Genomic DNA, 27,897 nt, shown 5'->3' on the forward strand with positions numbered 1-27,897 from the left:
GTCCGAGACTCCCCCACGATAGGAAACATCCTCTCCACATCCACTCTATCTGTGTCCTCTGGTCCTCGACTCCCCCACTACAGGAAACATCCTCTCCACATCCACTCTATCTGTGTCCTCTGGTCCGAGACTCCCCCACTACAGGAAACATCCTCTCCACATCCACTCTATCTGTGTCCTCTGGTCCGAGACTCCCCCCACTATAGGAAACATCCTCTCCACATCCACTCTATCTGTGTCCTCCAGTCCTAGACTCCCCCACCATAGGAAACATTCTCTACACACCCACTCTATCTCCGGCTTTCAACATTTGATAGGTTTCATTGAGGTTCTACCCTCACCCCCCCCCCATTCTTGAAAACTCCTGAGAGTCCAAGCCCAGAATCATCAAATACCCATCGAATGTTAACCCTTCCATCCCCGGGATAATTTTCACGAATCTCCCTTGAACCCTCTCCAGTTTCGTTCACATCCTTTCCCAGATAAAGGGTCCACCAGAGCTTTATAAAGCCCCCACATTGCAGCCTTGCGTTTATATTCTCGCCCTCCGGAAATGAACACTTAACGTCGCATTTCCCTCCCTCACCACCGACACGAGCCTGCAAATTTACTTTTTCCGGGAACCTCGCACGGGGACTCCCGGCGTCCCTCTGCAGCTGAGATTTTTGGATTTTCTCCCCACTTCGCAAACCTTTTCTTTCTCCTGCCAAAGCGCACCACCGTAAACCTCCCGACATTGCTGTTGTTCTTATCCAAGTCCTTCTCCAACCCCTCCTCCTTCCTCAAGACTGCCTCCGCTCATCTTCCCTCCACTCGCCTGCAAGTCGCTCCTACTTGGCTCCCCCGACCAGCCCAGGGGGCAGACGGTGCAGAATCAGAGGCACTGATGACAATCGCTGAACAGTATTGATAATGGCTGGGTGGGGGTTTGTGTTCGCACGTGGCCAAGTGATCTGAAGGTCTCCAGTTCGAGCCTTGGCCGAGGCAGTCTGTTGTGTCCTTGAGCAAGGCACTTAACCACACATTGCTCTGCAACGACACCTGTGCCAAGCTGTGTGGGTCCTAGTGCCCTTCCCTTGGACAACATCAGTGGCGTGGAGGGGGGAGACTTACAGCATGGGCAACTGCCGGTCTTCCATACAACCTTGCCCAGGCCTGCGCCCTGGAGAGTGAAGACTTTCCAGGGGCAGATCTATGGTCTCGCAAGACTAACGGATGCCTTTGTTGAAGAGATTCACCAGGACGCTGCCTGGATTAGAGAGGGTGCAGAGGAGATTGACCAGGATGCTGCCTGGATTAGAGAGGGTGCAGAGGAGATTCACCAGGATGCTGTCCGGATTAGAGAGGGTGCACAGGTGATTCACCAGGATGCTGTCTGGATTAGAGAGGGTGCAGAGGAGATTGACCAGGACGCTGCCTGGATTAGAGAGGGTGCAGGGGAGATTCACCAGGATGTCGCCTGGATTAGAGAGGGTGCAGAGGAGATTGACCAGGACGCTGCCCGGATTAGAGAGAGTGCAGAGGAGATTGACCAGGATGCTGCCTGGATTAGAGAGGGTGCAGAGGAGATTGACCGGGATGCTGCCTGGATCAGAGAGGGTGCAGAGGAGATTGACCAGGATGCTGCCTGGATTAGAGAGGGTGCAGAGGAGATTGACCAGGATGCTGCCTGGATTAGAGAGGGTGCAGAGGAGATTGACCAGGATGCTGCCTGGATTAGAGAGGGTGCAGAGCAGATTGACCAGGACGCTACCTGGATTAGAGAGGGTGCAGAGGAGATTCACCAGGACGCTGCTTGGATTAGAGAGGGTGCAGAGGAGATTGACCAGGACGCTGCCTGGATTAGAGAGGGTGCAGAGGAGATTGAACAGGACGCTGCTTGGATTAGAGAGGGTGCAGAGGAGATTGACCAGGACGCTGCCTGGATTAGAGAGGGTGCAGAGGAGATTGACCGGGATGCTGCCTGGATTAGAGAGGGTGCAGAGGGGATTCACCAGACGCTGCCTGGATTAGAGAGGGTGCAGGGGAGATTGACCAGGATGCTGCCTGGATTAGAGAGGGTGCAGAGGAGATTGACCAGGATGCTGCTTGGATTAGAGAGGGTGCAGAGGAGATTGACCAGGATGCTGCCTGGATTAGAGAGGGTGCAGAGGAGATTGACCAGGACGCTGCCTGGATTAGAGAGGGTGCAGAGGAGATTGACCAGGACGCTGCTTGGATTAGAGAGGGTGCAGAGGAGATTGACCAGGAGGCTGCCTGGATTAGAGAGGGTGCAGAGGAGATCGACCAGGACGCTGCCTGGGTTGGAGAGGGTGCAGAGGAGATTCACCAGGATGCAACCTGGATTAGAGAGGGTGCAGAGGAGATTGACCAGGACGCTGCCTGGATTAGAGAGGGTGCAGAGGAGATTGACCAGGACGCTGCCTGGATTAGAGAGGGTGCAGAGGAGATTGACCAGGATGCTGCCTGGATTAGAGAGGGTGCAGAGGAGATTGACCAGGACGCTGCTTGGATTACAGAGGGTGCAGAGGAGATTGACCAGGAGGCTGCCTGGATTAGAGAGGGTGCAGAGGAGATCGACCAGGACGCTGCCTGGGTTGGAGAGGGTGCAGAGGAGATTGACCAGGAGGCTGCCTGGATTAGAGAGGGTGCAGAGGAGATCGACCAGGACGCTGCCTGGATTAGAGAGGGTGCAGAGGAGATTCACCAGGATGCAACCTGGATTAGAGAGGGTGCAGAGGAGATTGACCAGGACGCTGCCTGGATTAGAGAGGGTGCAGAGGAGATTGACCAGGATGCTGCCTGGATTAGAGAGGGTGCAGAGGAGATTGACCAGGACGCTGCTTGGATTAGAGAGGGTGCAGAGGAGATTGACCAGGAGGCTGCCTGGATTAGAGAGGGTGCAGAGGAGATCGACCAGGACGCTGCCTGGGTTGGAGAGGGTGCAGAGGAGATTGACCAGGATGCTGCCTGGATTAGAGAGGGTGCAGAGGAGATCGACCAGGACGCTGCCTGGATTAGAGAGGGTGCAGAGGAGATTGACCAGGAGGCTGCCTGGATTAGAGAGGGTGCAGAGGAGATTGACCAGGAGGCTGCTTGGATTAGAGAGGGTGCAGAGGAGATCGACCAGGACGCTGCCTGGATTAGAGAGGGTGCAGAGGAGATTCACCAGGATGCAGCCTGGATTAGAGAGGGTGCAGAGGAGATTGACCAGGACGCTGCTTGGATTAGAGAGCATGTCAGTGAGGCTGGGGAGACAACTGACCTCCAGGAAAGCCTGGCACGGGCTCACAAGGCTAGCAACCTTGCGGGCAGCAGTCGCAGGAGGGCACGAGTCCAGCTACGACTGAGCACGAAGAGTAATACCCCCATCCCGTGTGGGGGCGGGGGGGGGGAGAGAGAGGATGAGAGACTGAACAGGACGGTCGTACCGGCAATGGCCAGGACAGGAAACACGACGACGAGGAAGCTGAAGCAAACAACGCTGACCGGAGAGGAATTCACCGTAAGGTGTCATTGCGGGAAAGTTTGCAAAAACATCGGAGGATCAAAGGTGACCCAAGTGCAGCGCACGGACTTGGTGTCCGGTGAGACGAAGGAGAATTCCAGCCATGGAGCTGAAGATCTCTCCGCACTCGAGTTGCCTCAGCGCCGAACCACAGACGGCCTCCTCTACTGTAAAGATGAAGCCACACTCAGGTTGGAGGAACAACACCCTATAGAACATAGAATAGTACAGCACAGTACAGGCCCTTCGGCCCACAATGTTGTGCTGACCCTCAAACCCTGCCTCCCATATAAGCCACCACCTTAAATTCCTCCATATACCTGTCTAGTAGTCTCTTAAACTTCACTAGTGTATCTGCCTCCACCACTGACTCAGGCAGTGCATTCCACGCACCATCCACACTCTGAGTAAAAAACCTTCCTCTAATATCCCCCTTGAACTTCCCACCCCTTACCTTAAAGCCATCTCCTCTTGTATTGAGCAGTGGTGCCCTGGGGAAGAGGCGCTGGCTGTCCACTCTATCTATTCCTCTTATTATCATGTACACCTCTATCATGTCTCCTCTCATCCTCCTCCTCTCCAAAGAGTAAAGCCCTAGCTCCCTTAATCTCTGATCATAACGCATACTTTCTAAACCAGGCAGCATCCTGGTAAATCTCCTCTGTACCCTTTCCAATGCTTCTACATCCTTCCTATAGTGAGCTGACCAGAACTGGACACAGTACTCCAAGTGTGGCCTAACCAGAGTTTTATAGAGCTGCATCATTACATCGCGACTCTTAAACTCTATCCTTCGACTTATGAAAGCTAACACCCCATAAGCTTTCTTAACTACCCTATCCTCCTGTGAGGCAACTTTCAGGGATCTGTTGACATGTACCCCCAGATCCCTCTGCTCCTCCACACTACCAAGTATCCTGCCATTTATTTTGTACTCTGCCTTGGAGTTTGTCCTTCCAAAGTGTACCACCTCACACTTCTCCGGGTTGAACTCCATCTGCCACTTCTCAGCCCACTTCTGCATCCTATCAATGTCTCTCTGCAATCTTCGACAATCCTCTACATTATCTACAACACCACCAACCTTTGTGTCGTCTGCAAACTTGCCAACCCACCCTTCTACCCCCCCACATCCAGGTCGTTAATAAAAATCACGAAAAGTAGAGGTCCCAGAACAGATCCTTGTGGGACACCACGAGTCACAATCCTCCAATCTTTAGGACGATTTCTCTCCCGGATGTGGAATGTAAGATTTTCTTTTCCGTGCTCGCACGAAGGCCGGCTTCTCACATGACGCAGAACCGCTATATCAACACATTCATCCAGAAAGGCGGTATTGCAGGCTTTTCGGGGTGTCTGGAATGCACCTCAATGAATAGAAACATAGAAACATAGAAAATAGGTGCAGGAGTAGGCCATTCAGCCCTTCGAGCCTGCACCGCCATTTATTATGATCATGGCTGATCATCCAACTCAGAACCCAGCCTTCCCTCCATACCCCCTGACCCCTGTAGCCACAAGGGCCATATCTAACTTCCTTTTAAACATAGCTAATGAACTGGCCTCAACAGTTTGCTGTGGCAGAGAATTCCACAGATTCACCACTCTCTGTGTGAAGAAGTTTTTCCTAACCTCGGTCCTAAAAGGCTTCCCCTCTATCCTCAAACTGTGACCCCTCGTTCTAGACCTCCCCAACATCGGGAACAATCTTCCTGCATCTAGCCTGTCCAATCCCTTTAGGATCTTATACGTTTCAATCAGATCCCCCCTCAATCTTCTAAATTCCAACGAGTACAAGCCCAGTTCATCCAGTCTTTCTTCATATGAAAGACCTGCCATCCCAGGAATCAACCTGGTGAACCTTCTTTGTACTCCCTCTATGGCAAAGATGTCTTTCCTCAGATTAGGGGACCAAAACTGCACACAATACTCCAGGTGTGGTCTCACCAAGGCCTTGTACAACTGCAGTAGTACCTCCCTGCTCCTGTACTCGAATCCTCTCGCTATAAATGCCAGCATACCATTCGCCTTTTTCACCGCCTGCTGTACCTGCATGCCCACTTTCAATGACTGGTGTATAATGACACCCAGGTCTCGTTGCACCTCCCCTTTTCCTAATCGGCCACCATTCAGATAATAATCTGTTTTCCTATTTTTGCCACCAAAGTGGATAACTTCACATTTATCCACATTAAATTGCATCTGCCATGAGTTTGCCCACTCACCCAACCTATCCAAGTCACCCTGCATCCTCTTAGCATCCTCCTCACTGCTAACACTGCCACCCAGCTTCGTGTCATCCGCAAACTCGGAGATGCTGCATTTAATTCCCTCATCCAAGTCATTAATATATATTGTAAACAACTGGGGTCCCAGCACTGAGCCTTGCGGTACCCCACTAGTCACCGCCTGCCATTCTGAAAAGGTCCCGTTTATTCCCACTCTTTGCTTCCTGTCTGCTAACCAATTCTCCACCCACACCAATACCTTACCCCCAATACCGTGTGCTTTAAGTTTGCACACTAATCTCCTATGTGGGACCTTGTCAAAAGCCTTTTGAAAATCCAAATACACCATATCCACTGGTTCTCCCCTATCCACTCTACTAGTTACATCCTCAAAAAATTCTATGAGATTCGTCAGACATGATTTTCCTTTCACAAATCCATGCTGACTTTGTCCGATCATTTCACCGCTTTCCAAATGTGCTGTTATCACATCCTTGATAACTGACTCCAGCAGTTTCCCCACACTGACTCCAGCAGTTTCCCCACACTGACTCCAGCAGTTTCCCCACAATAGCCATTTGATCCGTGAGGCCAGGCAGAGAAAAGGTGACCTAACAGTTGTCTGGTTAGACCTGGCGAGCGGCTGCAGGTCTATTCCACGTGACCTCATCCTCGAAGGGCTCGACCACTACTACATCCCAGTGGCTATTCGAGACATGATCACCAGCTACCTAGGAGGATTCAAACTCAGATTTACATCAGCCCATTTCACAACCAGTTGGCAGGACCTCCAGAAGGGGATTCCAACAGGGTGCACCATCTCCCCCAGCCTACTTATTATGGGAATGAACCCCCTATTATCAGCAGCAGAACACGTAACCCGCAGCCCGACGTCGGAGTCGGGCATCGTTCAGCCGGCTCTACGAGGGTTCATGGACGAGATCACTGTAACGACTGTGTCACACGTCCAAGCAAGATGGGTATTGGAAACCCTGGGTAATGTAGCCACTTGGGCGAGGATGTCCTTCAAGGCCAAGACGTCCAGGTGCATGGTGATCAGGAAGGGCAAAGTTACGAGCAAGTTTAGCCCCCAGGTTCGGGGTGAGGTCATCCCTCCCATCGAAGATAACCCGATGAAACGCTTGGGGAAGTGGTTTAATGTGTCACTGGCACAGATGGGGCCGATGTCACCGACGCTGTGAAGCAGACAGAGGAATGGCTGAAGAAGATCGACAAATCCGAACTTCCGGGTAAATTCAAGACCTGGCTGTACCAATACGGAATTCTGCCCAGGCTTCTCTGTCTCTTCTCACTTTATGAGTTCCCCATGACTGTCGTAGAGGGCATCGCGAGGAAAACCGACAAGCACCTGCAGAGATGGTTGGGAGTTCCCCCAAGCTTCTCTTCAGTGGGCCTCTATATTCGATCTGGGCAACCGCAGCTTCCCCTGTCATCTGTTGTGGAGGAATCCAAGGTGGCAAAATGCAGAGCCTTATTAACCTTGAGCGATTCCAATGACGTCTTGGTAATTACAACCAGATCTGGGTGCGAGTGGGCAGCCAACGCAGCTGCGGAGGAGGAAGTGGGTTCTCTGAAGCTGCCAGATATCATTGGCAACCCCTGCGTCGGGCGGCAAGGCCTCGGCTCCGTTCGCTTCCAGCAGTGGGGAAACGCAAGCATAAGGAACAGGCGAGACATGATACAGGCAGAAAGTACGGATCCGCGAGGAAGAGAAGCGGATGTCAAAGGCAGTGGAACAAGGGTGCCAGGGTGCCTGGGCAAAAGGGGATCTGCCCCCAAAGCGCAAGATCTCATGGGCAGAGTTATGGAGACTGGAGCCCTTCCGTATTTCCCTCCTCCTGCGATCCGTGTGTGACACCCTTCCTTCACCATCACGTCTGTACACATGGGGGATGAGAGAGGACCCGAACTGGCTCGTATTCTGTCCGGGTGTAAAACAGCTCTAACTCAAGGACGGTATAGGTGGCAGCATGATAAAGTGCTTCTGGCTCTTGCTGACACACCAGAGCGGGAGAGATGCAAGAAGAGGACGGCTGGCACAGATTTGAGGAAGGCCATCACCTTCGTCAAAGAGGGAGCCAGGCCTTTCGTAACCAACCAACCAAAGCCCAATCTGCTGCTAACGGCCAAGCCCTGGGAGATGAGGGTCGATGTGGGAAGGAGGCTGCAGTTCCCGGATGTGGTGCACACAACCCTACGCCCTGTGGTCAACGGAAGACAGGGAAATAATTCTGGCTGAGCTGACTGCGCCGTGGGAGGAGGGATGGGAAGAGGCCCACGGGAGAAAGGCCTTGAAGTACCAGCCCTTAGTGCAGGAGCGTAAAGACAAGGGATGGCAGGCAGGGTTGTTCCCTGTGGAGATCGGCTGCAGAGGTTCCCCAGCCAAATCAGCATGGCGGTAGTCGTCAGCTCTGGGCCTGGACGAAAGGAGCAGAAAACAAGCAGCTCGTAGGATGGGGGAAGAGGCAGAACGAGCCTCTGGTTGGACTTGGAGCAGGCGGGCAGCGATTTGGCCACCACTGCCGGCCCACCAACTGGAGAGCGTCGCGGTTGAGGGGCGAAACACTCGGTGAAGGCTGGGAACCACCTGGTGACATCTGCTCCTGGCCGAAGGCCACGGTTACCTTGTGAGGTAGCCGGAGAACGCACCCCAACAGGTGTGTGTAACAAGTGAAGATCATGCTGCCCCAAGATAAACTGCTGGTCTTCCATACAAACCGACCCAGGCCTGCGCCCTGGAATCCTTCCAAGGCGCAAATTCATGGTCCCATGAGACGAACGGACGCCTATGGGGGGTGGGGTGGGGTGGTATCAACCTTCCTGTATGACCATTCCTGCCTGTGGCCATCAAACTTTACAACTCCTCCCTTGGAGGGTCAGACACCCTGAGCCAATAGGCTGGTCCTGGACTTATTTCCTGGCATAATTTACAGATTACTATTTAACTATTTATGATTTTATTACTATTTATTATTTACGGTGCAACTGTAACGAAACCAATTTCCCCCGGGATCAATAAAGTATGACTATGAAGTCAGATGTATCAGTCTGCCGGACGATACTGAGGATGTTCTACGAGTCTGTGGTGGCCAGTGCGATCATGTTTGCTGTTGTGTGCTGGGGCAGCAGGCTGAGGGTAGCAGACACCAACAGAATCAACAAACTCATCCGTAAGGCCAGTGATGCTGTGGGGATGGAACTGGACTCTCTGACGGTGGTGTCTGAAAAGAGGATGCTGTCCAAGTTGCATGCCATCTTGGACAATGTCTCCCATCCACTACATAATGTACTGGGTGGGCACAGGAGTACATTCAGCCAGAGACTCATTCCACCGAGATGCAGCACAGAGCGTCATAGGAAGCCATTCCTGCCTGTGGCCATCAAACTTTACAACTCCTCCCTTGGAGGGTCAGACACCCTGAGCCAATAGGCTGGTCCTGGACTTATTTCATAATTTACAGATTACTGTTTAACTATTTATGGTTTTATTACCACTTAATTATTTACGGTGCAACTGTAACGAAACCAATCCCCCCCCCCCCCGGATCAATAAAGTGCAACGATGACTACGACCGCTTCTGTGGAAAATCCGACCGCCAACAATCACGGCCGCGTCGTACAACACAGCACCGAACGAACAAGCTGACTTCCGACCCTTCCCTTTGCCGCGCACCCCCTCTCCTCTGGCAGGCGAGACGCACTGGGGGGGGGGAGAGACGGCCCCCTCACGTGAGCCCCCACCCCCCGGCCCCCCCCACCCCCACTCACTTGATACCGAGGCCGTCCTTTTCCTTGAAGATCAGAGGACTGCGGAGCCCGTCTCGCTGGATGTACTGGAAGGTGAAATCTGTTGCGTTGGGAGGGAGGGGGGGAGAGGAGTTAGAACGGGGGGGAGGGGGCGGAAGAGTCCGCGTGCTCACCTGCCCCACCCCGCCACGCTTCCAGTTCTGCTCCCCCCTTCCCACCGTCGTGGTGAGGGGGGTGTCAGAGAGTTACCGAGGAGACCCAGGTGTGCCCCCCCTCCCCTCCCCCGAGCAGAGGGGCGGGGCTGCGTTTTATTTTGGGGACGCAGGGCCACAGCGCACAGAAACAGGCCCTTCGGCCCATCTGGTCCGTGACAGCCCAGATTCCCCATCCCATTTCCACAGGTGTGGCCCGTATCCCTCTAAACCTTCCCTATCCGTGTCCCTGTCCCAGTGTCGTTAATGTACCTGCCTCGACCACTTCCTCTGGCAGCTCGTTCCACAGACAGACCACCCGTATCCCTCTAAACCTTCCCTATCCGTGTCCCTGTCCCAGTGTCGTTAATGTACCTGCCCGACCACTTCCTCTGGCAGCTCGTCCCATAGACGGACCACCCGTATCCCTCTAAACCTTCCCTATCCGTGTCCCTGTCCCAGTGTCGTCAATGTACCTGCCCCGACCACTTCCCCCGGCAGCTCGTCCCACAGACAGACCACCCGTATCCCTCTAAACCTTCCCTATCCGTGTCCCTGTCTGAGTGTCGTCAAAGTACCTGCCCCGACCACTCCCTCTGGCAGCTCGTCCCATAGACGGACCACCCGTATCCCTCTAAACCTTCCCTATCCGTGTCCCTGTCTGAGTGTCGTCAATGTACCTGCCCCGACCACTTCCTCTGGCAGCTCGTTCCACAGACGGACCACCCCCTGGGTTAAAAATCTGCCCCTTGGTCCGTTATCAAATCTCTTTCCCCCCCACCCCCACCTTAAACCTGTGCCCTCTGGTTCTTGATTCCCCGACCCTGGGGAAAATGTCTGTGCGAATTCACCCCACCTGGTTTTATCACCCCCTCCTGGTGGTTTTACACACCTCTGGAAGGTCACTCCTGCACGCCAGGGAATGCAGACCCAACCTGCCCCACCTCTCTCTCCCTTGAGTCCCGTCAATCTCCCTCTGCACCCTTCCCAGCTCGACGGCATCTCTCCCACAGCAGGGGGACCGAAACCCAACACCGTACTCACCGACCACCCCAGCACAGCAGAGGAAGACCATGACAACTCTGTACTTCGATGAACTACGCTGTGGTGGGGGTCAGGAACCCCGGCTGATCCCCCTCTCCCCCTATCTCTCTAACCCCGGGGGTGACGGGGCCACGGTGGGGATCAGGAACCCCAGCTGATTCTCCCCTCTCCCTCTAACCCCGGGGGGGACGGGGCCACGGTGGGGATCAGGAACCCCGGCTGATCCCCCTCTCCCTCTAAACCCGGGGGTGACGGGGCCACGGTGGGGATCAGGAACCCCGGCTGATCCCCCTCTCTCTCTCTCTCTAACCCCGGGGGAGGGTGACGGGGCCACGGTGGGGATCAGGAACCCGGCGGATTCTCCCCTCTCTCTCTAACCCCGGGGGTGACGGGGCCACAGTGGGGATCAGGAACCCCGGCTGATTCTCCTCTCTCTCTCTCTCTAACCCCGGGGGGGACGGGGCCACGGTGGGGATCAGGAACCCCGGCTGATCCCCCTCTCCCTCTAAACCCGGGGGTGACGGGGCCACGGTGGGGGTCAGGAACCCCGGCTGATCCCCCTCTCTCTCTCTCTCTAACCCCGGGGGAGGGTGACGGGGCCACGGTGGGGATCAGGAACCCGGCGGATTCTCCCCTCTCTCTCTAACCCCGGGGGTGACGGGGCCACGGTGGGGATCAGGAACCCCGGCTGATTCTCCTCTCTCTCTCTCTCTAACCCCGGGGGGGACGGGGCCACGGTGGGGATCAGGAACCCCGGCTGATCCCCCTCTCCCTCTAAACCCGGGGGTGACGGGGCCACGGTGGGGGTCAGGAACCCCGGCTGATCCCCCTCTCTCTCTCTCTCTAACCCCGGGGGAGGGTGACGGGGCCATGGTGGGGATCAGGAACCCCGGCTGATTCCCCCCTCTCTCTCTAACCCCGGGGGTGACGGGGCCACGGTGGGCATCAGGAACCCGGCGGATTCCCCCCTCTCTCTCTAACCCCGGGGGGGGACAGGGCCACGGTGGGGATCAGGAACCCAATCCAATTCCCCCTTCTCTAACCCCGGGGGTGACGGGGCCACGGTGGGGATCAGGAACCCGGCGGATTCTCCCCTCTCTCTCTAACCCCGGGGGGGGACAGGGCCACGGTGGGGATCAGGAACCCAATCCAATTCCCCCTTCTCTAACCCCGGGGGGGTGACGGGGCCACGGTGGGGATCAGGAACCCAATCCAATTCCCCCCTCTCTCACCCCGGGGCTGACGGGGCCACGGTGGGGATCAGGAACCCCGGCTGATCCCCCTCTCCCTCTCTCTCTAACCCTGGGGGTGAGGGGGCCACGGTGGGCATCAGGAACCCGGCGGATTCTCCCCTCTCTCTCTAACCCCGGGGGTAACGGGGCCACGGTGGGCATCAGGAACCCGGCGGATTCTCCCCTCTCTCTCTAACCCCGGGGGTGAGGGGGCCATGGTGGGGATCAGGAACCCGGCGGATTCCCCTCTCTCTCTCTAACCCCGGGGGTGACGGGGCCACGGTGGGGATCAGGAACCCCGGCTGATTCTCCCCTCTCTCTCTAACCCCGGGGGGGAACGGGGCCACGGTGGGGATCAGGAACCCGGCGGATTCCCCACTCTATCTCTAACCCCGGGGATGACGGGGCCACGGTGGGGATCAGGAACCCCGGCTGATCCCCCTCTCCCTCTCTCTCTAACCCTGGGGGTGAGGGGGCCACGGTGGGCATCAGGAACCCGGCGGATTCCCCCCTCTCTCTCTAACCCCGGGGGTGACGGGGCCATGGTGGGGATCAGAAACCCCAGCTGATTCTCCCCTCTCTCTCTAACCCCAGGGGTGACGGGGCCACGGTGGGGATCAGGAACCCCGGCCGATTCCCCCCTCTCTCTCTAACCCCGGGGGTGACGGGGCCACGGTGGGGATCAGGAACCCCAGCCGATTCCCCCCTCTCTCTCCAACCCTGGGGGGGGGGAACGGGGCCACGGTGGGGATCAGGAACCCCCGCTGATTCCCTCCTCTCTCTCCAACCCCAGGGGTGACGGGGCCACGGTGGGGATCAGGAACTCCGGCTGATTCTCCCCTCTCTCTCCAACCCTGGGGGGGGGGGAACGGGGCCACGGTGGGGATCAGGAACCCCCGCTGATTCCCTCCTCTCTCTCCAACCCCAGGGGTGACGGGGCCACGGTGGGGATCAGGAACCCCGGCCGATTCCCCTCTCTCTCTCTCTAACCCCGGGGGTGACGGGGCCACGGTGGGGATCAGGAACCCTGGCTGTTTCTCCCCTCTCTCTCCAACCCTGGGGGTGACGGGGCCACGGTGGGGATCAGGAACCCCTGCTGATCCCCTTCTCTCTGTCTTTCTCCAACCCTGGGGGGGGGAAACGGGGCCACTGTGGGGATCAGGAACCCCGGCTGATTCTCCCCTCTCTCTCTCTAACCCCGGGGGTGACGGGGCCACGGTGGGGATCAGGAACCTGGCTGATTCCCCTCTCTCTCTCTAACCCCGGGGGTGAGGGGGCCACGGTGGGGATCAGGAACCTGGCTGATTCCCCTCTCTCTCTCTAACCCCGGGGGTAAGGGGGCCACAGTGGGGATCAGGAACCTGGCTGATTCCCCTCTCTCTCTCTAACCCCGGGGGTGAGGGGGCCACGGTGGTCATCAGGAACCCCAGCTGATTCCGCCCTCTCTCTCTCTCCAACCCCGGGGGTGACGGGGCCATGGTGGGGATCAGGAACCCCAGCCGATTCCCCTCTCTCTCTCTCTCTAACCCTGGGAGGTGACGGAGCCATGGTGGGGATCAGGAACCCCAGCTGATTCTCCCCTCTCTCTCTCTTTCTCTCCAACCCCGGGGGGGACAGGGCCACGGTGGGGATCAGGAACCCCGGCCGATCCCCCTCTCTCTGTCTCTCTCCAACCCCGGGGGGATGGGGCCACGGTGGGGATCAGGAACCCGGCTGATTCTCCTCTCTCTCTCTCTCTCTCTCTCTCTCTCTTTCTCTCCAACCCCGGGGGGGACAGGGCCACGGTGGGGATCAGGAACCCGGCTGATTCGCCGATTCCCCTCTCTCTCTCTCTAACCCTGGGAGGTGACGGAGCCATGGTGGGGATCAGGAACCCCAGCTGATTCTCCCCTCTCTCTCTCTTTCTCTCCAACCCCGGGGGGGACAGGGCCACGGTGGGGATCAGGAACCCCGGCCGATCCCCCTCTCTCTGTCTCTCTCCAACCCCGGGGGGATGGGGCCACGGTGGGGATCAGGAACCCGGCTGATTCTCCTCTCTCTCTCTCTCTCTCTCTCTCTCTCTTTCTCTCCAACCCCGGGGGGGACAGGGCCACGGTGGGGATCAGGAACCCGGCTGATTCTCCTCTCTCTCTCTCTCTCTCTCTCTCTCTCTCTTTCTCTCCAACCCCGGGGGGGACAGGGCCACGGTGGGGATCAGGAACCCCGGCTGATCCCCCTCTCTCTGTCTCTCTCCAACCCTGGGAGGGGGGACGGAGCCACGGTGGGGATCAGGAACCCCGGCTGATCCCCCTCTCCCTCTCACCCCGGGGGGGACAGGGCCACGGTGGGGATCAGGAACCCCGGCTGATTCTCCCCCCTCTCTCTAACCCCGGGGGGGGGAAACTGGGCCACGGTGGGGATCAGGAACCCGGCTGATTCTCCTCTCTCTCTCTAACCCCGGGGGAGGGTTACGGGGCCACGGTGGGGATCAGGAACCCCGGCTGATTCTCCCCTCTCTCTCCAACCCCGGGGGGGACGGGGCCACGGTGGGGATCAGGAACCCCAGCTGATTCTCCCCTCCCTCTGTAACCCCGGGGGGGACAGGGCCACGGTGGGGATCAGGAACCCCAGCTGATCCCCCTCTCCCTCTCTCTCTAACCCCGGGGGTGACAGGGCCACGGTGGGGATCAGGAACCCCGGCTGATTCTCCTCTCTCTCTCTAACCCCGGGGGGGGGGAAACTGGGCCACGGTGGGGATCAGAAACCCGGCGGATTCTCCTCTCTCTCTCTAACCCCGGGGGGGGGGGAAACTGGGCCACGGTGGGGATCAGGAACCCGGCGGATTCTCCTCTCTCTCTCTAACCCCGGGGGGGGGGGGAAACTGGGCCACGGTGGGGATCAGGAACCCGGCGGATTCTCCTCTCTCTCCTCTAACCCCGGGGGAGGGTTACGGGGCCACGGTGGGGATCAGGAACCCCGGCTGATTCTCCCCTCTCTCTCCAACCCCGGGGGGGACGGGGCCACGGTGGGTATCAGGAACCCCAGCTGATACTCCCCTCTCTCTCTCTCTCTAACCCCGGGGGGGACGGGGCCACGGTGGGGATCAGGAACCCCAGCTGATTCTCCCCTCTCTCTCTCTCTAACCCCGGGGGGGGACGGGGCCATGGTGGGGATCAGGAACCCGGCGGATTGCCCTCTCTCTCTCTAACCCCGGGGGGGACGGGGCCACGGTGGGGATCAGGAACCCCGGCTGATTCCCCCCTCTCTCTCTAACCCCGGGGGGGGACGGGGCCATGGTGGGGATCAGGAACCCGGCGGATTGCCCTCTCTCTCTCTAACCCCGGGGGTGACGGGGCCACGGTGGGGATCAGGAACCCCGGCTGATTCCCCCCTCTCTCTCTAACCCCGGGGGTGACGGGGCCACGGTGGGGATCAGGAACCCCAGCTGATTCTCCTCTCTCTCTCTAACCCCGGGGGTGAGGGGGCCATGGTGGGGATCAGGAACCCCGGCTGATTCTCCCCTCCCTCTGTAACCCCGGGGGGGACAGGGCCACGGTGGGGATCAGGAACCCCGGCTGATTCTCCCCTCCCTCTCTAACCCCGGGGGGGACGGGGCCACGGTGGGCATCAGGAACCCCAGCTGATTCTCCCCCCTCTCTCTAACCCTGGGGGGGGGGGAAACAGGGCCACGGTGGGGATCAGGAACCCGGCGGATTCTCCTCTCTCTCTAACCCCGGGGGAGGGTGACGGGGCCACGGTGGGGGATCAGGAACCCGGCGGATTCTCCTCTCTCTCTCTAACCCCGGGGGAGGGTGACAGGGCCACGGTGGGGATCAGGAACCCCAGCTGATTCTCCCCCCTCTCTCTAACCCTGGGGGGGGGGGAAACGGGGCCACGGTGGGGATCAGGAACCCGGCGGATTCTCCTCTCTCTCTAACCCCGGGGGAGGGTGACGGGGCCACGGTGGGGGATCAGGAACCCCAGCTGATTCTCCTCTCTCTCTCTAACCCCGGGGGGGACGGGGCCACGGTGGGGATCAGGAACCCCAGCTGATTCTCCTCTCTCTCTCCAACCCCGGGGGGGACAGGGCCACGGTGGGGATCAGGAACCCCGGCTGATTCTCCCCCCTCTCTCTAACCCTGGGGGGGGGGGAAACGGGGCCATGGTGGGGATCAGGAACCCCGGCTGATTCTCCTCTCTCTCTCTAACCCCGGGGGGGACAGGGCCACGGTGGGGATCAGGAACCCAGCTGATTCTCCTCTCTCTCTCTAACCCCGGGGCTGACGGGGCCACGGTGGGCATCAGGAACCCCGGCTGATTCTCCCCTCTCTCTCCAACCCCGGGGGGGACGGGGCCACGGTGGGGATCAGGAACCCCAGCTGATTCTCCTCTCTCTCTCTAACCCCGGGGGGGACAGGGCCACGGTGGGGATCAGGAACCCCAGCTGATTCTCCTCTCTCTCTCTCTCCAACCCCGGGGGTGACGGGGCCACGGTGGGGATCAGGAACCCCAGCTGATTCTCCTCTCTCTCTCTAACCCCGGGGGGGACGGGGCCACGGTGGGGATCAGGAACCCCAGCTGATTCTCCTCTCTCTCTCTCTCCAACCCCGGGGCCACGGTGGGCATCAGGAACCCCGGCTGATTCTCCCCTCTCTCTCCAACCCCGGGGGGGACGGGGCCACGGTGGGGATCAGGAACCCCGGCTGATTCTCCTCTCTCTCTCTAACCCCGGGGGAGGGTGACGGGGCCACGGTAGGGATCAGGAACCCCAGCTGATTCTCCTCTCTCTCTCTAACCCCGGGGGGGACGGGGCCACGGTGGGGATCAGGAACCCCAGCTGATTCTCCTCTCTCTCTCTAACCCCGGGGCTGACGGGGCCACGGTGGGCATCAGGAACCCCGGCTGATTCTCCCCTCTCTCTCCAACCCCGGGGGGGACGGGGCCACGGTGGGGATCAGGAACCCCAGCTGATTCTCCTCTCTCTCTCTAACCCCGGGGCTGACGGGGCCACGGTGGGCATCAGGAACCCCGGCTGATTCTCCCCTCTCTCTCCAACCCCGGGGGGGACGGGGCCACGGTGGGGATCAGGAACCCCAGCTGATTCTCCTCTCTCTCTCTAACCCCGGGGGGGACAGGGCCACGGTGGGGATCAGGAACCCCAGCTGATTCTCCTCTCTCTCTCTCTCCAACCCCGGGGGTGACGGGGCCACAGTGGGGATCAGGAACCCCAGCTGATTCTCCCCTCCCTCTCTAACCCCGGGGGGGACGGGGCCACGGTGGGCATCAGGAACCCCAGCTGATTCTCCCCCCTCTCTCTAACCCTGGGGGGGGGGAAACAGGGCAACGGTGGGGATCAGGAACCCGGCGGATTCTCCTCTCTCTCTCTCTCCAACCCCGGGGGGGACGGGGCCACGGTGGGGATCAGGAACCCCGGCTGATTCTCCTCTCTCTCTCTAACCCCGGGGGAGGGTGACGGGGCCACGGTAGGGATCAGGAACCCCAGCTGATTCTCCTCTCTCTCTCTAACCCCGGGGGGGACGGGGCCACGGTGGGGATCAGGAACCCCAGCTGATTCTCCTCTCTCTCTCTCTAACCCCGGGGCTGACGGGGCCACGGTGGGCATCAGGAACCCCGGCTGATTCTCCCCTCTCTCTCCAACCCCGGGGGGGACGGGGCCACGGTGGGGATCAGGAACCCCAGCTGATTCTCCTCTCTCTCTCTAACCCCGGGGCTGACGGGGCCACGGTGGGCATCAGGAACCCCGGCTGATTCCCCCCTCTCTCTCTAACCCCGGGGGTGACGGGGCCACGGTGGGGATCAGGAACCCCAGCTGATTCTCCGCTCTCTCTCTAACCCCGGGGGGGACAGGGCCACGGTGGGGATCAGGAACCCCAGCTGATTCTCCTCTCTCTCTCTAACCCCGGGGGGGACAGGGCCACGGTGGGGATCAGGAACCCCAGCTGATTCTCCTCTCTCTCTCTCTCCAACCCCGGGGGTGACGAGGCCACGGTGGGGATCAGGAACCCCAGCTGATTCTCCTCTCTCTCTCTAACCCCGGGGCTGACGGGGCCACGGTGGGCATCAGGAACCCCGGCTGATTCTCCCCCCTCTCTCCAACCCCGGGGGGGACGGGGCCACGGTGGGGATCAGGAACCCCGGCTGATTCTGCTCTCTCTCTCTAACCCCGGGGGAGGGTGACAGGGCCACGGTGGGGATCAGGAACCCCAGCTGATTCTCCCCCCTCTCTCTAACCCTGGGGGGGGGGAAACGGGGCCACGGTGGGGATCAGGAACCCGGCGGATTCTCCTCTCTCTCTAACCCCGGGGGAGGGTGACGGGGCCACGGTGGGGATCAGGAACCCCAGCTGATTCTCCTCTCTCTCTCTAACCCCGGGGGGGACGGGGCCACGGTGGGGATCAGGAACCCCAGCTGATTCTCCTCTCTCTCTCTAACCCCGGGGGGGACGGGGCCACGGTGGGGATCAGGAACCCCGGCTGATTCTCCTCTCTCTCTCTCTCCAACCCCGGGGGGGACAGGGCCACGGTGGGGATCAGGAACCCCGGCTGATTCTCCCCCCTCTCTCTAACCCTGGGGGGAGGGGAAAACGGGGCCATGGTGGGGATCAGGAACCCCGGCTGATTCTCCTCTCTCTCTCTAACCCCGGGGGGGACAGGGCCACGGTGGGGATCAGGAACCCAGCGGATTCTCCTCTCTCTCTCCAACCCCGGGGGGGACAGGGCCACGGTGGGGATCAGGAACCCTGGCTGATTCCCCCCTCTCTCTCTAACCCCGGGGGTGACGGGGCCACGGCGGGGATCAGGAACCCGGCGGATTCTCCTCTCTCTCTAACCCCGGGGGAGGGTGACGGGGCCACGGTGGGGATCAGGAACCCCGGCTGATCCCCCTCTCCCTCTCTCTCTAACCCAGGGGGGTGAGGGGGCCACGGTGGGCATCAGGAACCCGGCGGATTCCCCCCTCTCTCTCTCTAACCCCGGGGGTGACGGGGCCACGGCGGGGATCAGGAACCCCAGCTGATTCTCCCCCCTCTCTCTCTAACCCCGGGGCTGACGGGGCCACGGTGGGGATCAGGAACCCCGGCTGATTCTCCCCTCTCTCTCCAACCCCGGGGGGGACGGGGCCACGGTGGGGATCAGGAACCCCGGCTGATTCTCCTCTCTCTCTAACCCCGGGGGGGTGACGGGGCCACGGTGGGGATCAGGAACCCCGGCTGATTCTCCTCTCTCTCTAACCCCGGGGGAGGGTGACGGGGCCATGGTGGGGATCAGGAACCCGGCGGATTCCCCCCTCTCTCTCTCTCTAACCCCGGGGGTGACGGGGCCACGGTGGGGATCAGGAACCCCAGCTGATTCTCCCCCCTCTCTCTCTAACCCCGGGGCTGACTGGGCCACGGTGGGGATCAGGAACCCCGGCTGATTCTCCCCTCTCTCTCCAACCCCGGGGGGGACGGGGCCACGGTGGGGATCAGGAACCCCGGCTGATTCTCCTCTCTCTCTAACCCCGGGGGAGGGTGACGGGGCCATGGTGGGGATCAGGAACCCCAGCTGATTCTCCTCTCTCTCTCTAACCCCGGGGGGGACGGGGCCACGGTGGGGATCAGGAACCCCAGCTGATTCTCCTCTCTCTCTCTAACCCCGGGGGGGACGGGGCCACGGTGGGGATCAGGAACCCCAGCTGATTCTCCTCTCTCTCTAACCCTGGGGGAGGGTGACGGGGCCACGGTGGGGATCAGGAACCCCAGCTGATTCTCCTCTCTCTCTCTCTCCAACCCCGGGGCTGACGGGGCCACGGTGGGGATCAGGAACCCCAGCTGATTCTCCTCTCTCTCTAACCCCGGGGCTGACGGGGCCACGGTGGGCATCAGGAACCCCGGCTGATTCTCCTCTCTCTCTCCAACCCCGGGGGGGACGGGGCCACGGTGGGGATCAGGAACCCCAGCTGATTCTCCTCTCTCTCTCCAACCCCGGGGGGGACGGGGCCACGGTGGGGATCAGGAACCCCAGCTGATTCTCCTCTCTCTCTCCAACCCCGGGGGGGACGGGGCCACGGTGGGGATCAGGAACCCCGGCTGATTCTCCTCTCTCTCTCTAACCCCGGGGGAGGGTGACGGGGCCACGGTGGGGATCAGGAACCCCAGCTGATTCTCCTCTCTCTCTCTAACCCCGGGGGGGACGGGGCCACGGTGGGGATCAGGAACCCCAGCTGATTCTCCTCTCTCTCTCTAACCCCGGGGCTGACGGGGCCACGGTGGGCATCAGGAACCCCGGCTGATTCTCCCCTCTCTCTCCAACCCCGGGGGGGACGGGGCCACGGTGGGGATCAGGAACCCCAGCTGATTCTCCTCTCTCTCTCTAACCCCGGGGCTGACGGGGCCACGGTGGGCATCAGGAACCCCGGCTGATTCTCCCCTCTCTCTCCAACCCCGGGGGGGACGGGGCCACGGTGGGGATCAGGAACCCCAGCTGATTCTCCTCTCTCTCTCTAACCCCGGGGGGGACAGGGCCACGGTGGGGATCAGGAACCCCAGCTGATTCTCCTCTCTCTCTCTCTCCAACCCCGGGGGTGACGGGGCCACGGTGGGGATCAGGAACCCCAGCTGATTCTCCTCTCTCTCTCTAACCCCGGGGGGGACGGGGCCACGGTGGGGATCAGGAACCCCAGCTGATTCTCCTCTCTCTCTCTCTCCAACCCCGGGGCTGACGGGGCCACGGTGGGCATCAGGAACCCCGGCTGATTCTCCCCTCTCTCTCCAACCCCGGGGGGGACGGGGCCACGGTGGGGATCAGGAACCCCGGCTGATTCTCCTCTCTCTCTCTAACCCCGGGGGAGGGTGACGGGGCCACGGTAGGGATCAGGAACCCCAGCTGATTCTCCTCTCTCTCTCTAACCCCGGGGGGGACGGGGCCACGGTGGGGATCAGGAACCCCAGCTGATTCTCCTCTCTCTCTCTAACCCCGGGGCTGACGGGGCCACGGTGGGCATCAGGAACCCCGGCTGATTCTCCCCTCTCTCTCCAACCCCGGGGGGGACGGGGCCACGGTGGGGATCAGGAACCCCAGCTGATTCTCCTCTCTCTCTCTAACCCCGGGGCTGACGGGGCCACGGTGGGCATCAGGAACCCCGGCTGATTCTCCCCTCTCTCTCCAACCCCGGGGGGGACGGGGCCACGGTGGGGATCAGGAACCCCAGCTGATTCTCCTCTCTCTCTCTAACCCCGGGGGGGACAGGGCCACGGTGGGGATCAGGAACCCCAGCTGATTCTCCTCTCTCTCTCTCTCCAACCCCGGGGGTGACGGGGCCACAGTGGGGATCAGGAACCCCAGCTGATTCTCCCCTCCCTCTCTAACCCCGGGGGGGACGGGGCCACGGTGGGCATCAGGAACCCCAGCTGATTCTCCCCCCTCTCTCTAACCCTGGGGGGGGGGAAACAGGGCAACGGTGGGGATCAGGAACCCGGCGGATTCTCCTCTCTCTCTCTAACCCCGGGGCTGACGGGGCCACGGTGGGCATCAGGAACCCCGGCTGATTCCCCTCTCTCTCTCTAGCCCCGGGACTGACTGGCCACTGGGCCTTGCTGGGGGGGAGTGGGGGCCTGCTCTCGGTACCTTTGCCATCCATGAAGCGGACGAAACTTGCACTGTACGCGTCACTGCACAGCTTCTCCTCCAGGTCAAACGTCCTCTTGCCTTCGATTTCATCATCCGAGATCCCGTCGTCCTCGTAGCGGCGCCTGGTCACGGCTCGCTGTCAGGTTTTGGGGGGGGGAGGGGGGAGTTGACAAAGAACAGACGGGGTGAGAGAGGGAACGCAGAGGTGAGTGGGGAGGGGAGGCGTGTCCGAGATGTGAATTTACGTGAGGAGAGAGACACAGTCTCACAGACCGCCGCAGTTGAGGGAGGGATGGGTGCCAGGGAGGAATGAAGTAGGGGAGGGAGGGTGTGAGGGAGACGGGGAGGGGTGTAGGGGTGGGAGGTGTGACGGCGACGGGGAGGGGTGTAGGGGAGGGAGGGAGTGACGGAGACGGGGAGGGGTGTAAGGGAGGGAAGGAGTGACGGAGACGGGGAGGGGTGTAGGGGAGGGAGGGGGTGACGGAGACGGGGAGGGGTGTAGGGGAGGGAGGGGTTGACGGAGACGGGGAGGGGTGTAGGGGAGGGAGGGGGTGAGGGAGACGGGGAGGGGTGTAGGGGAGGGAGGGGGTGACGGAGTCGGGGAGGGGTGTAGGGGAGGGAGGGGTTGACGGAGACGGGGAGGGGTGTAGGGGAGGGAGGAGGTGACGGAGACGGAGAGGGGTGTAAGAGAGGGAGGGGGTGACAGAGATGGGGAGGGGTGTAGGGGAGGGAGGGGGTGACGGAGACGGGGAGGGGTGTAGGGGAGGGAGGGGGTGACGGAGACGGGGAGGGGTGTAGGGGAGGGAGGGGGTGAGGGAGACGGGGAGGGAGGGTGTGAGGGAGATGGGGAGGGGTGTAGGGGAGGGAGGGGGTGACGGAGACAGGAGGTGTGTAGGGGAGGGAGGGGGTGACGGAGACGGGGAGGGGTGTAGAAGAGGGAGGGGGTGACGGAGACGGGGAGGAGCTTAGGAGAGGGAGCGGGTGACGGAGACGGTGAGGTGTGTAGGGGAGGGAGGGGGTGACGGAGACGGGGAGGGGTGTAGGGGAGGGAGGGGGTGACGAAGATGAGGTGGGGTGTAGGGGAGAGAGGGGTGACGGAGACGGGGAGGGGTGTAGGGGAGGGAGGGGTTGACGGAGACGGGGAGGGGTGTAGGGGAGCGAGGGGGTGATGGAGACGGGGAGGGGTGTAGGGGAGGGAGGGGCTGACGGAGACGGTGAGGTGTGTAGGGGAGGGAGGGGCTGACGGAGACGGGAGGGGTGTAGGGGAGGGAGGGGGTGACGGAGACGGGGAGGGGTGTAGGGGAGGGAGGGGGTGACAGAGACGGTGAGGAGCTTAGGGGAGGGAGGGGGTGACGGAGACGGGAAGGGTGTAGGGGAGGGGGGGTGATGGAGGTGGAAGGTGCGTAGGACAGGGAAGGGGGTTAATGGAGACGGGGAGGGTCGTAGGGGATGACAGACAGGTAAGGTTGTAGGGGAGGGAGCGGGCGACGGAGACGGGGAGGGGTGCAGGGGAAGGAGGGGATTACGGAGATGGGGAGTGGCATATGAGAAAGGGGTTAAAGGAGATGGGGGGAGGGAAGGGAGGGGTGACGGAGATGTGGAGAGCGACAGGCTCACAGAGAGAGAGTCTGATGGAAAAAGGGAGAGGAAGGTGATGCCAGAAGCCGGGGCGAGGGCTTTGTAGGCTCACGGAGACGGAGGGGGTGCAGAATTTCGGCCCCCACCCCTCCGCCCCAACACTCACCAGCCTCCTACTCCTGCACTCCGGCTCTGCCTCCTTCTCCATTGCGTCTCCCCGCCGGCCACGGAGGTCCTGGGATCAACACTCCAGGCGGGTCACGATCCCGGCGGGCTGGGCTGAGGGTGGGGGTAGTATTCCCGGAAAGTAAATCCCAGCGGAACGTCTGTCCCTCCAGAGTCGGTCTGCCTCCCCCCCGAGTGAGCCGGTCCCTCTCCTGGGGATTCAAGCCAGCCTGGCTGGAGGCAGCAGCACCTCGCTCTACCCCTCGACGTTTCCCGCCCTACCTTCCTCACCACCCTCCAGCTGTCAGCTCACCTTCCCCTCGCCCCGACACACCCGAGGCTCCAAACAGACCCTCCCCACCGCCCCTCCGTCACAACCAAATGCTGCCTCCCTCTCTCCAATACCCCCTCACCAAACAAAAACCCTCCCTCTCCCTCCAACCCTCCCCTGGCTAACCCTCCTCCCCCCAATAAGCTACCTCTCCCTCCAAAGCCCCCTCTCCCCCTCCAATACCCTGTCTCTCCCTCCAAAGCCCCCTCTACCCCTCCAATACCCTGTCTCTCCCTCCAAAGCCCCCTCTTCCCCTCCAATACCCTACCTCCCCCTGCAAAGCCTCCCTTCCCCTCCAACAGCCTACCTCTCCCTCCAAAGCCCCCTCTCCCCCTCCAATAGCCTACCTCTCCTCCAAAGCCCCCTCTCCCCCTCCAATAGCCTACCTCTCCCTCCAAAGGTCCCTCTCCCCCTCCAATACCCTACCTCTCACTTCAAAGGTCCCTCTCCCCCTCCAATACCCTACCTCTCCCTCCAAAGCCCCCTCTGCCCCTCCAGCGGGTATCCCCTCCCTCCAGAGCCCCCTTCCTTCGCTAATGATCCCTCCCTCCCTCGTCGTCCCCTCAAATCCTCCCCTCCCTCCCTCCAAAATACCTCAAGCGCCGCGTCCCTCCCTCCAAAGCCCCCTTCCCGCCTCTGCTGCCCCCTCCAATGGTCCCCTGTCGCCCCCGCTGCCCGCAGTGCCGCCCCTACTGCCCCCTCTCGCCCTCCCTCCCTTGGCCGCCTCTCCCTGCGACACCTTCTCCCACTCTCCCTCTCTCTGCCTCCACTGCCCCAGGCCGCGGGCTGTGCCGAGCGCAGCGACCCGGGGCCGGGCGGTACGTGGCTGGACGTCGGAGGTTGCCGGCTCCCGGAGGCGGCTGGAGCTGGAGCCGGAGCCGTAGTCGGCCGCCTGCAATGCACTGCCCTCTCTCCCCCTTCCTGCCTTCCTCAGTCGGCCGAGACTGGGGCCCGGATCTGCCCGGCCGCCATCTTCGGGCCTCTTTTACCGTCGCGTCCGCCGATTGGCCGTCGCCCGCCTATTGACCAATGAGCGGCTGGATGTCCGGCGGGAGACGGCTGCGATAGGTCGGTGGCCAGCTGACGGACAGGGGCTCAGGAGGCGGGACCTGCCCCGTAGAGCAATCAGAAGCCGAGGACGGGCGGGAGCCGGAAGCGATTGGCCATAAACGGCTTGATGGACGGGACGGGGAAGAGGGCGGGATGGCAGGCGGCGGGCGGCGATGGCAGCCAATCAACAACCGGAGGACCGACGGGAGCTGTCGGCAATTGGCACCGCTTGCTTTGACGGACAGCGACGAAAGGGCGGTATCGGGGCCAGCGGGGACGAGCCAATCAGCGCTCTGCGATTTGTCCGGGCGGGTTAACTGACGGGAGACGAAGGGGGCGGGACATCAAACGGCGGCGTTTTGTGCGAAGCGACAGGTCGGTGCCTGTTGATGGACAGGCACCTTCAGCCAATCGACCGGGGGAAGGTGGGCAATTGGTTCGGGGCGAGTTGACTGACGTGGAGGGGAACGGGGCGGCTACCAGCGGCGACGTCAGGTGACAGTGATGCTGTCGTCCCGCAGTCGGCACCCGTTTACGTCATGTTGGCGGCAGCCAATAGCTAGCAAGCGCAGAGAAAAAAAATACATGCTGAGCCCGGGGATTGGTTAATGGGGTTAGATGGACGTGCTTGAATGCGAAGCTGCTGACGCAGTCGGTGGGCGAGTTGGGGGTGGGACCGGGGGGAGGGGGGCTGCGGGTATGTGGCGTCATATGCATCTGCCACCAATGGGGAGCCGTAAAAGGTGAAGCGCGGGGGAGGCTCCGGGAGCCGATTGGATGGTTGGGGAGCCCGGCGGGTGACTGACAGAAGAGCGCGACGGAGCGGAGTGAGTGCGCCCGAGCTGATTGACCGCATCGGTAAGGCGCTGATTGGTGGGAACGAAGGGCAAGGGCGGGACTTTCTGCCTTCGGGTGATGGACAACCGGGCAGACCAATGAGAAACGGAAATTGACGCACACGCGGGGAGAAGGCTGTTTCATTGGTTGGAACTGAAGACAGACAGTGTAAAGGACAGATACTTGGACCAATTAAAAGGTAGATTTTGCGGCGGGGTTGCAGAGACCTCCCCTTTGGACAAGGCCTTACCAATGGGAGCCCCGCTGCGGCTGAAGCCCATTGTTGTCCAATAGGAAAGCAGGGGGTGCTCCCCTATGACGAGGCTGTCGTTAGATTGACAGAGGTTAAAGCCAATGGTTGTAGGGAGAAGGCGGCCCAGAATGCGCTTGAAGATGATTCGTTGACGGACGGCTGGTCTGACCAATGGCGCCCTTTGACGGACAGCCTTTCAGGCCAATGGAAAGATGAGCGGGACAGAAAGTGGGTTGAACTAAGGGAAGGGACGGCGTTTGAGCTCTCCGATTGGCTACGGCGATCGGAGGACAGACATATTCGATAACCAATAGAGAAGGACTGCCGCCCCTGAAGTTTGATTCGGTCTCGCCGCGTAGCAGGTAGAGGAGACTGTTGGCTGACAGACAGCCGTGTTGACCAATGGAGGGGTGTCACAACGCGAATGGCTGAGCCTGTTGACGAACAGCATCTTGGACCAATGGGAATGCGGATGGGGAGGGGAAAGCACCTATAGTTGCGGGAGGCCGATTGCCGGCTGACGGACCAATGAGCACAGTAAGGGAGTGGCGGGAAGCGCCGTCATTGGCTGGAGCAGGTGGAAAGGCGGCCGCCCAGTGGGCGGGGCACCTGTGGCGGGTGGCGAGGCTCCATCTGCTGACTGACAGCCGGCCTGGCCAATGGAGAAGGGAGGGTGGCGCGGCTGTCGCTCGGATTGGCCGGGAGGCGGGTGGTGATGGCGATCTGCTGACGGACAGCCGGTCTGACCAATAGAGAAGAGACGGGAGAAGCCGGTGTGGCTCCGATTGGTGGGTGCGGCGGGCGGGAGGCGGGTGCCCGTTGTTTGAACTCAACGGATGGGCAACGCGGCGGCGGTGAGGAAAGTGCCGGTGACCTTCAGCCCGCCCTCCCCCCCACTCCCCCTGACCCCTCACCCCGGACCACGACCCCTCCCCCAGGACCCTGTACCCCCATTCCGACCCCTGACCTCACCCGGACCCCAAACCTCCACCCCGACCTCTGACCCGCAACCTCTGACTTCAGACCCTCAACCACCGGCACAACCTTCTCCCTCTGCCCAAAGCCAACCCACGACCCCTGCCCGACCTTTGCCCTCTGCCCCACGCCAACCCACGACCTCTGCCCCACGCCAACCCAGGACCCCCGCCCGACCTTCGCCCTCTGCCCCAAGCCAACCCACGACCCCTGCCCGAACTCCGCCCTCTGCCCAAAGCCAACCCACGACCCCTGCCCAAACTCCGCCCTCTGCCCCAAGCCAACCCACGACCCCTGCCCGAACTCCGCCCTCTGCCCAAAGCCAACCCACGACCCCTGCCCGACCTTCGCCCTCTGCACAAAGCCAACCCACGACCCCTGCCCGAACTTCACCCTCTGCCCAAAGCCAACCCACGATCCCTGCCCGAACTTCACCCTCTGCCCAAAGCCAACCCACGACCCCTGCCCGAACTTTGCCCTCTTCCCAAAGCCAACCCACGACCCCTGCTCGAACTCTGCCCTCTTCCCAAAGCCAACCCACGCCCCCTGCCCGACCTTCGCCCTCTGCACAAAGCCAACCCACGACCCCTGCCCGAACTTTGCCCTCTTCCCCAAGCCAACCCACAACCCCTGCCCGAAATCCGCCCTCTGCCGAAAGCCAACCCACGACCCCTACTCGACCACCCTCTGCCCAAAGCCAACCTACGACCCCTAACCTAACTTTGCCCTCTGCCCCAAGCCAACCCACGACCCCTGCCCGAACTTCGCCCTCTGCCCCAAGCCAACCCACAACCCCTGCCCGAACTTCGCCCTCTGCCCAAAGCCAACCCACGACCCCTGCCCGAACTTCGCCCTCTGCCCCAAGCCAACCCACGACCCCTGCCCGAACTTCGCCCTCTGCCCCAAGCCAACCCACGACCCCTGCCCGAACTCCGCCCTCTGCCCAAAGCCAACCCACGACCCCTGCCCGACCTTCGCCCTCTGCACAAAGCCAACCCACGACCCCCGCCCGAAATCCACCCTCTGCCCAAAGTCAACCCACGATCCCTGCCCGAACTTCACCCTCTGCCCAAAGCCAACCCACGACCCCTACTCGACCACCCTCTGCCCAAAGCCAACCCACGACCCCTGC

The 27,897-nt window shown here is 61.2% G+C and overlaps 2 protein-coding genes across 3 annotated transcripts in view; one reads left to right on the forward strand and one right to left on the reverse strand.

The window, feature by feature from the left end:
• kdm2ab (lysine (K)-specific demethylase 2Ab) overlaps positions 1 to 23,695 on the reverse strand; it is a 136,249-nt gene extending 112,554 nt beyond the window's left edge. Inside the window, exons 1-3 of one of the 2 annotated variants that reach the window (XM_063039388.1) lie at positions 23,321 to 23,694; positions 21,574 to 21,712; positions 9,526 to 9,604 (exon numbers count right to left, since the gene is read on the reverse strand). In XM_063039388.1, the coding sequence (XP_062895458.1) occupies positions 9,526 to 9,604; positions 21,574 to 21,712; positions 23,321 to 23,362 (260 nt within the window). In that variant the 5' untranslated portion in view covers positions 23,363 to 23,694. Of the gene's footprint in view, positions 1 to 9,525; positions 9,605 to 21,573; positions 21,713 to 23,320 lie in introns of both variants that reach the window. The other variant, XM_063039389.1, reaches the window with a different exon arrangement.
• Positions 23,696 to 24,853: 1,158 nt separating this feature from the next.
• LOC134341519 (P2X purinoceptor 3-like) overlaps positions 24,854 to 27,897 on the forward strand; it is a 46,239-nt gene continuing 43,195 nt past the window's right edge. Inside the window, exons 1-2 of the mRNA XM_063039392.1 lie at positions 24,854 to 25,012; positions 25,444 to 25,558. Coding sequence (XP_062895462.1) covers positions 24,854 to 25,012; positions 25,444 to 25,558 — 274 coding nt within the window. The remainder of the gene's footprint in view (positions 25,013 to 25,443; positions 25,559 to 27,897) is intronic.

The sequence above is a fragment of the Mobula hypostoma genome, unplaced genomic scaffold (genome assembly GCF_963921235.1).
Source record: "Mobula hypostoma unplaced genomic scaffold, sMobHyp1.1 scaffold_83, whole genome shotgun sequence".
Taxonomy (NCBI): Eukaryota; Metazoa; Chordata; class Chondrichthyes; order Myliobatiformes; family Myliobatidae; genus Mobula; species Mobula hypostoma.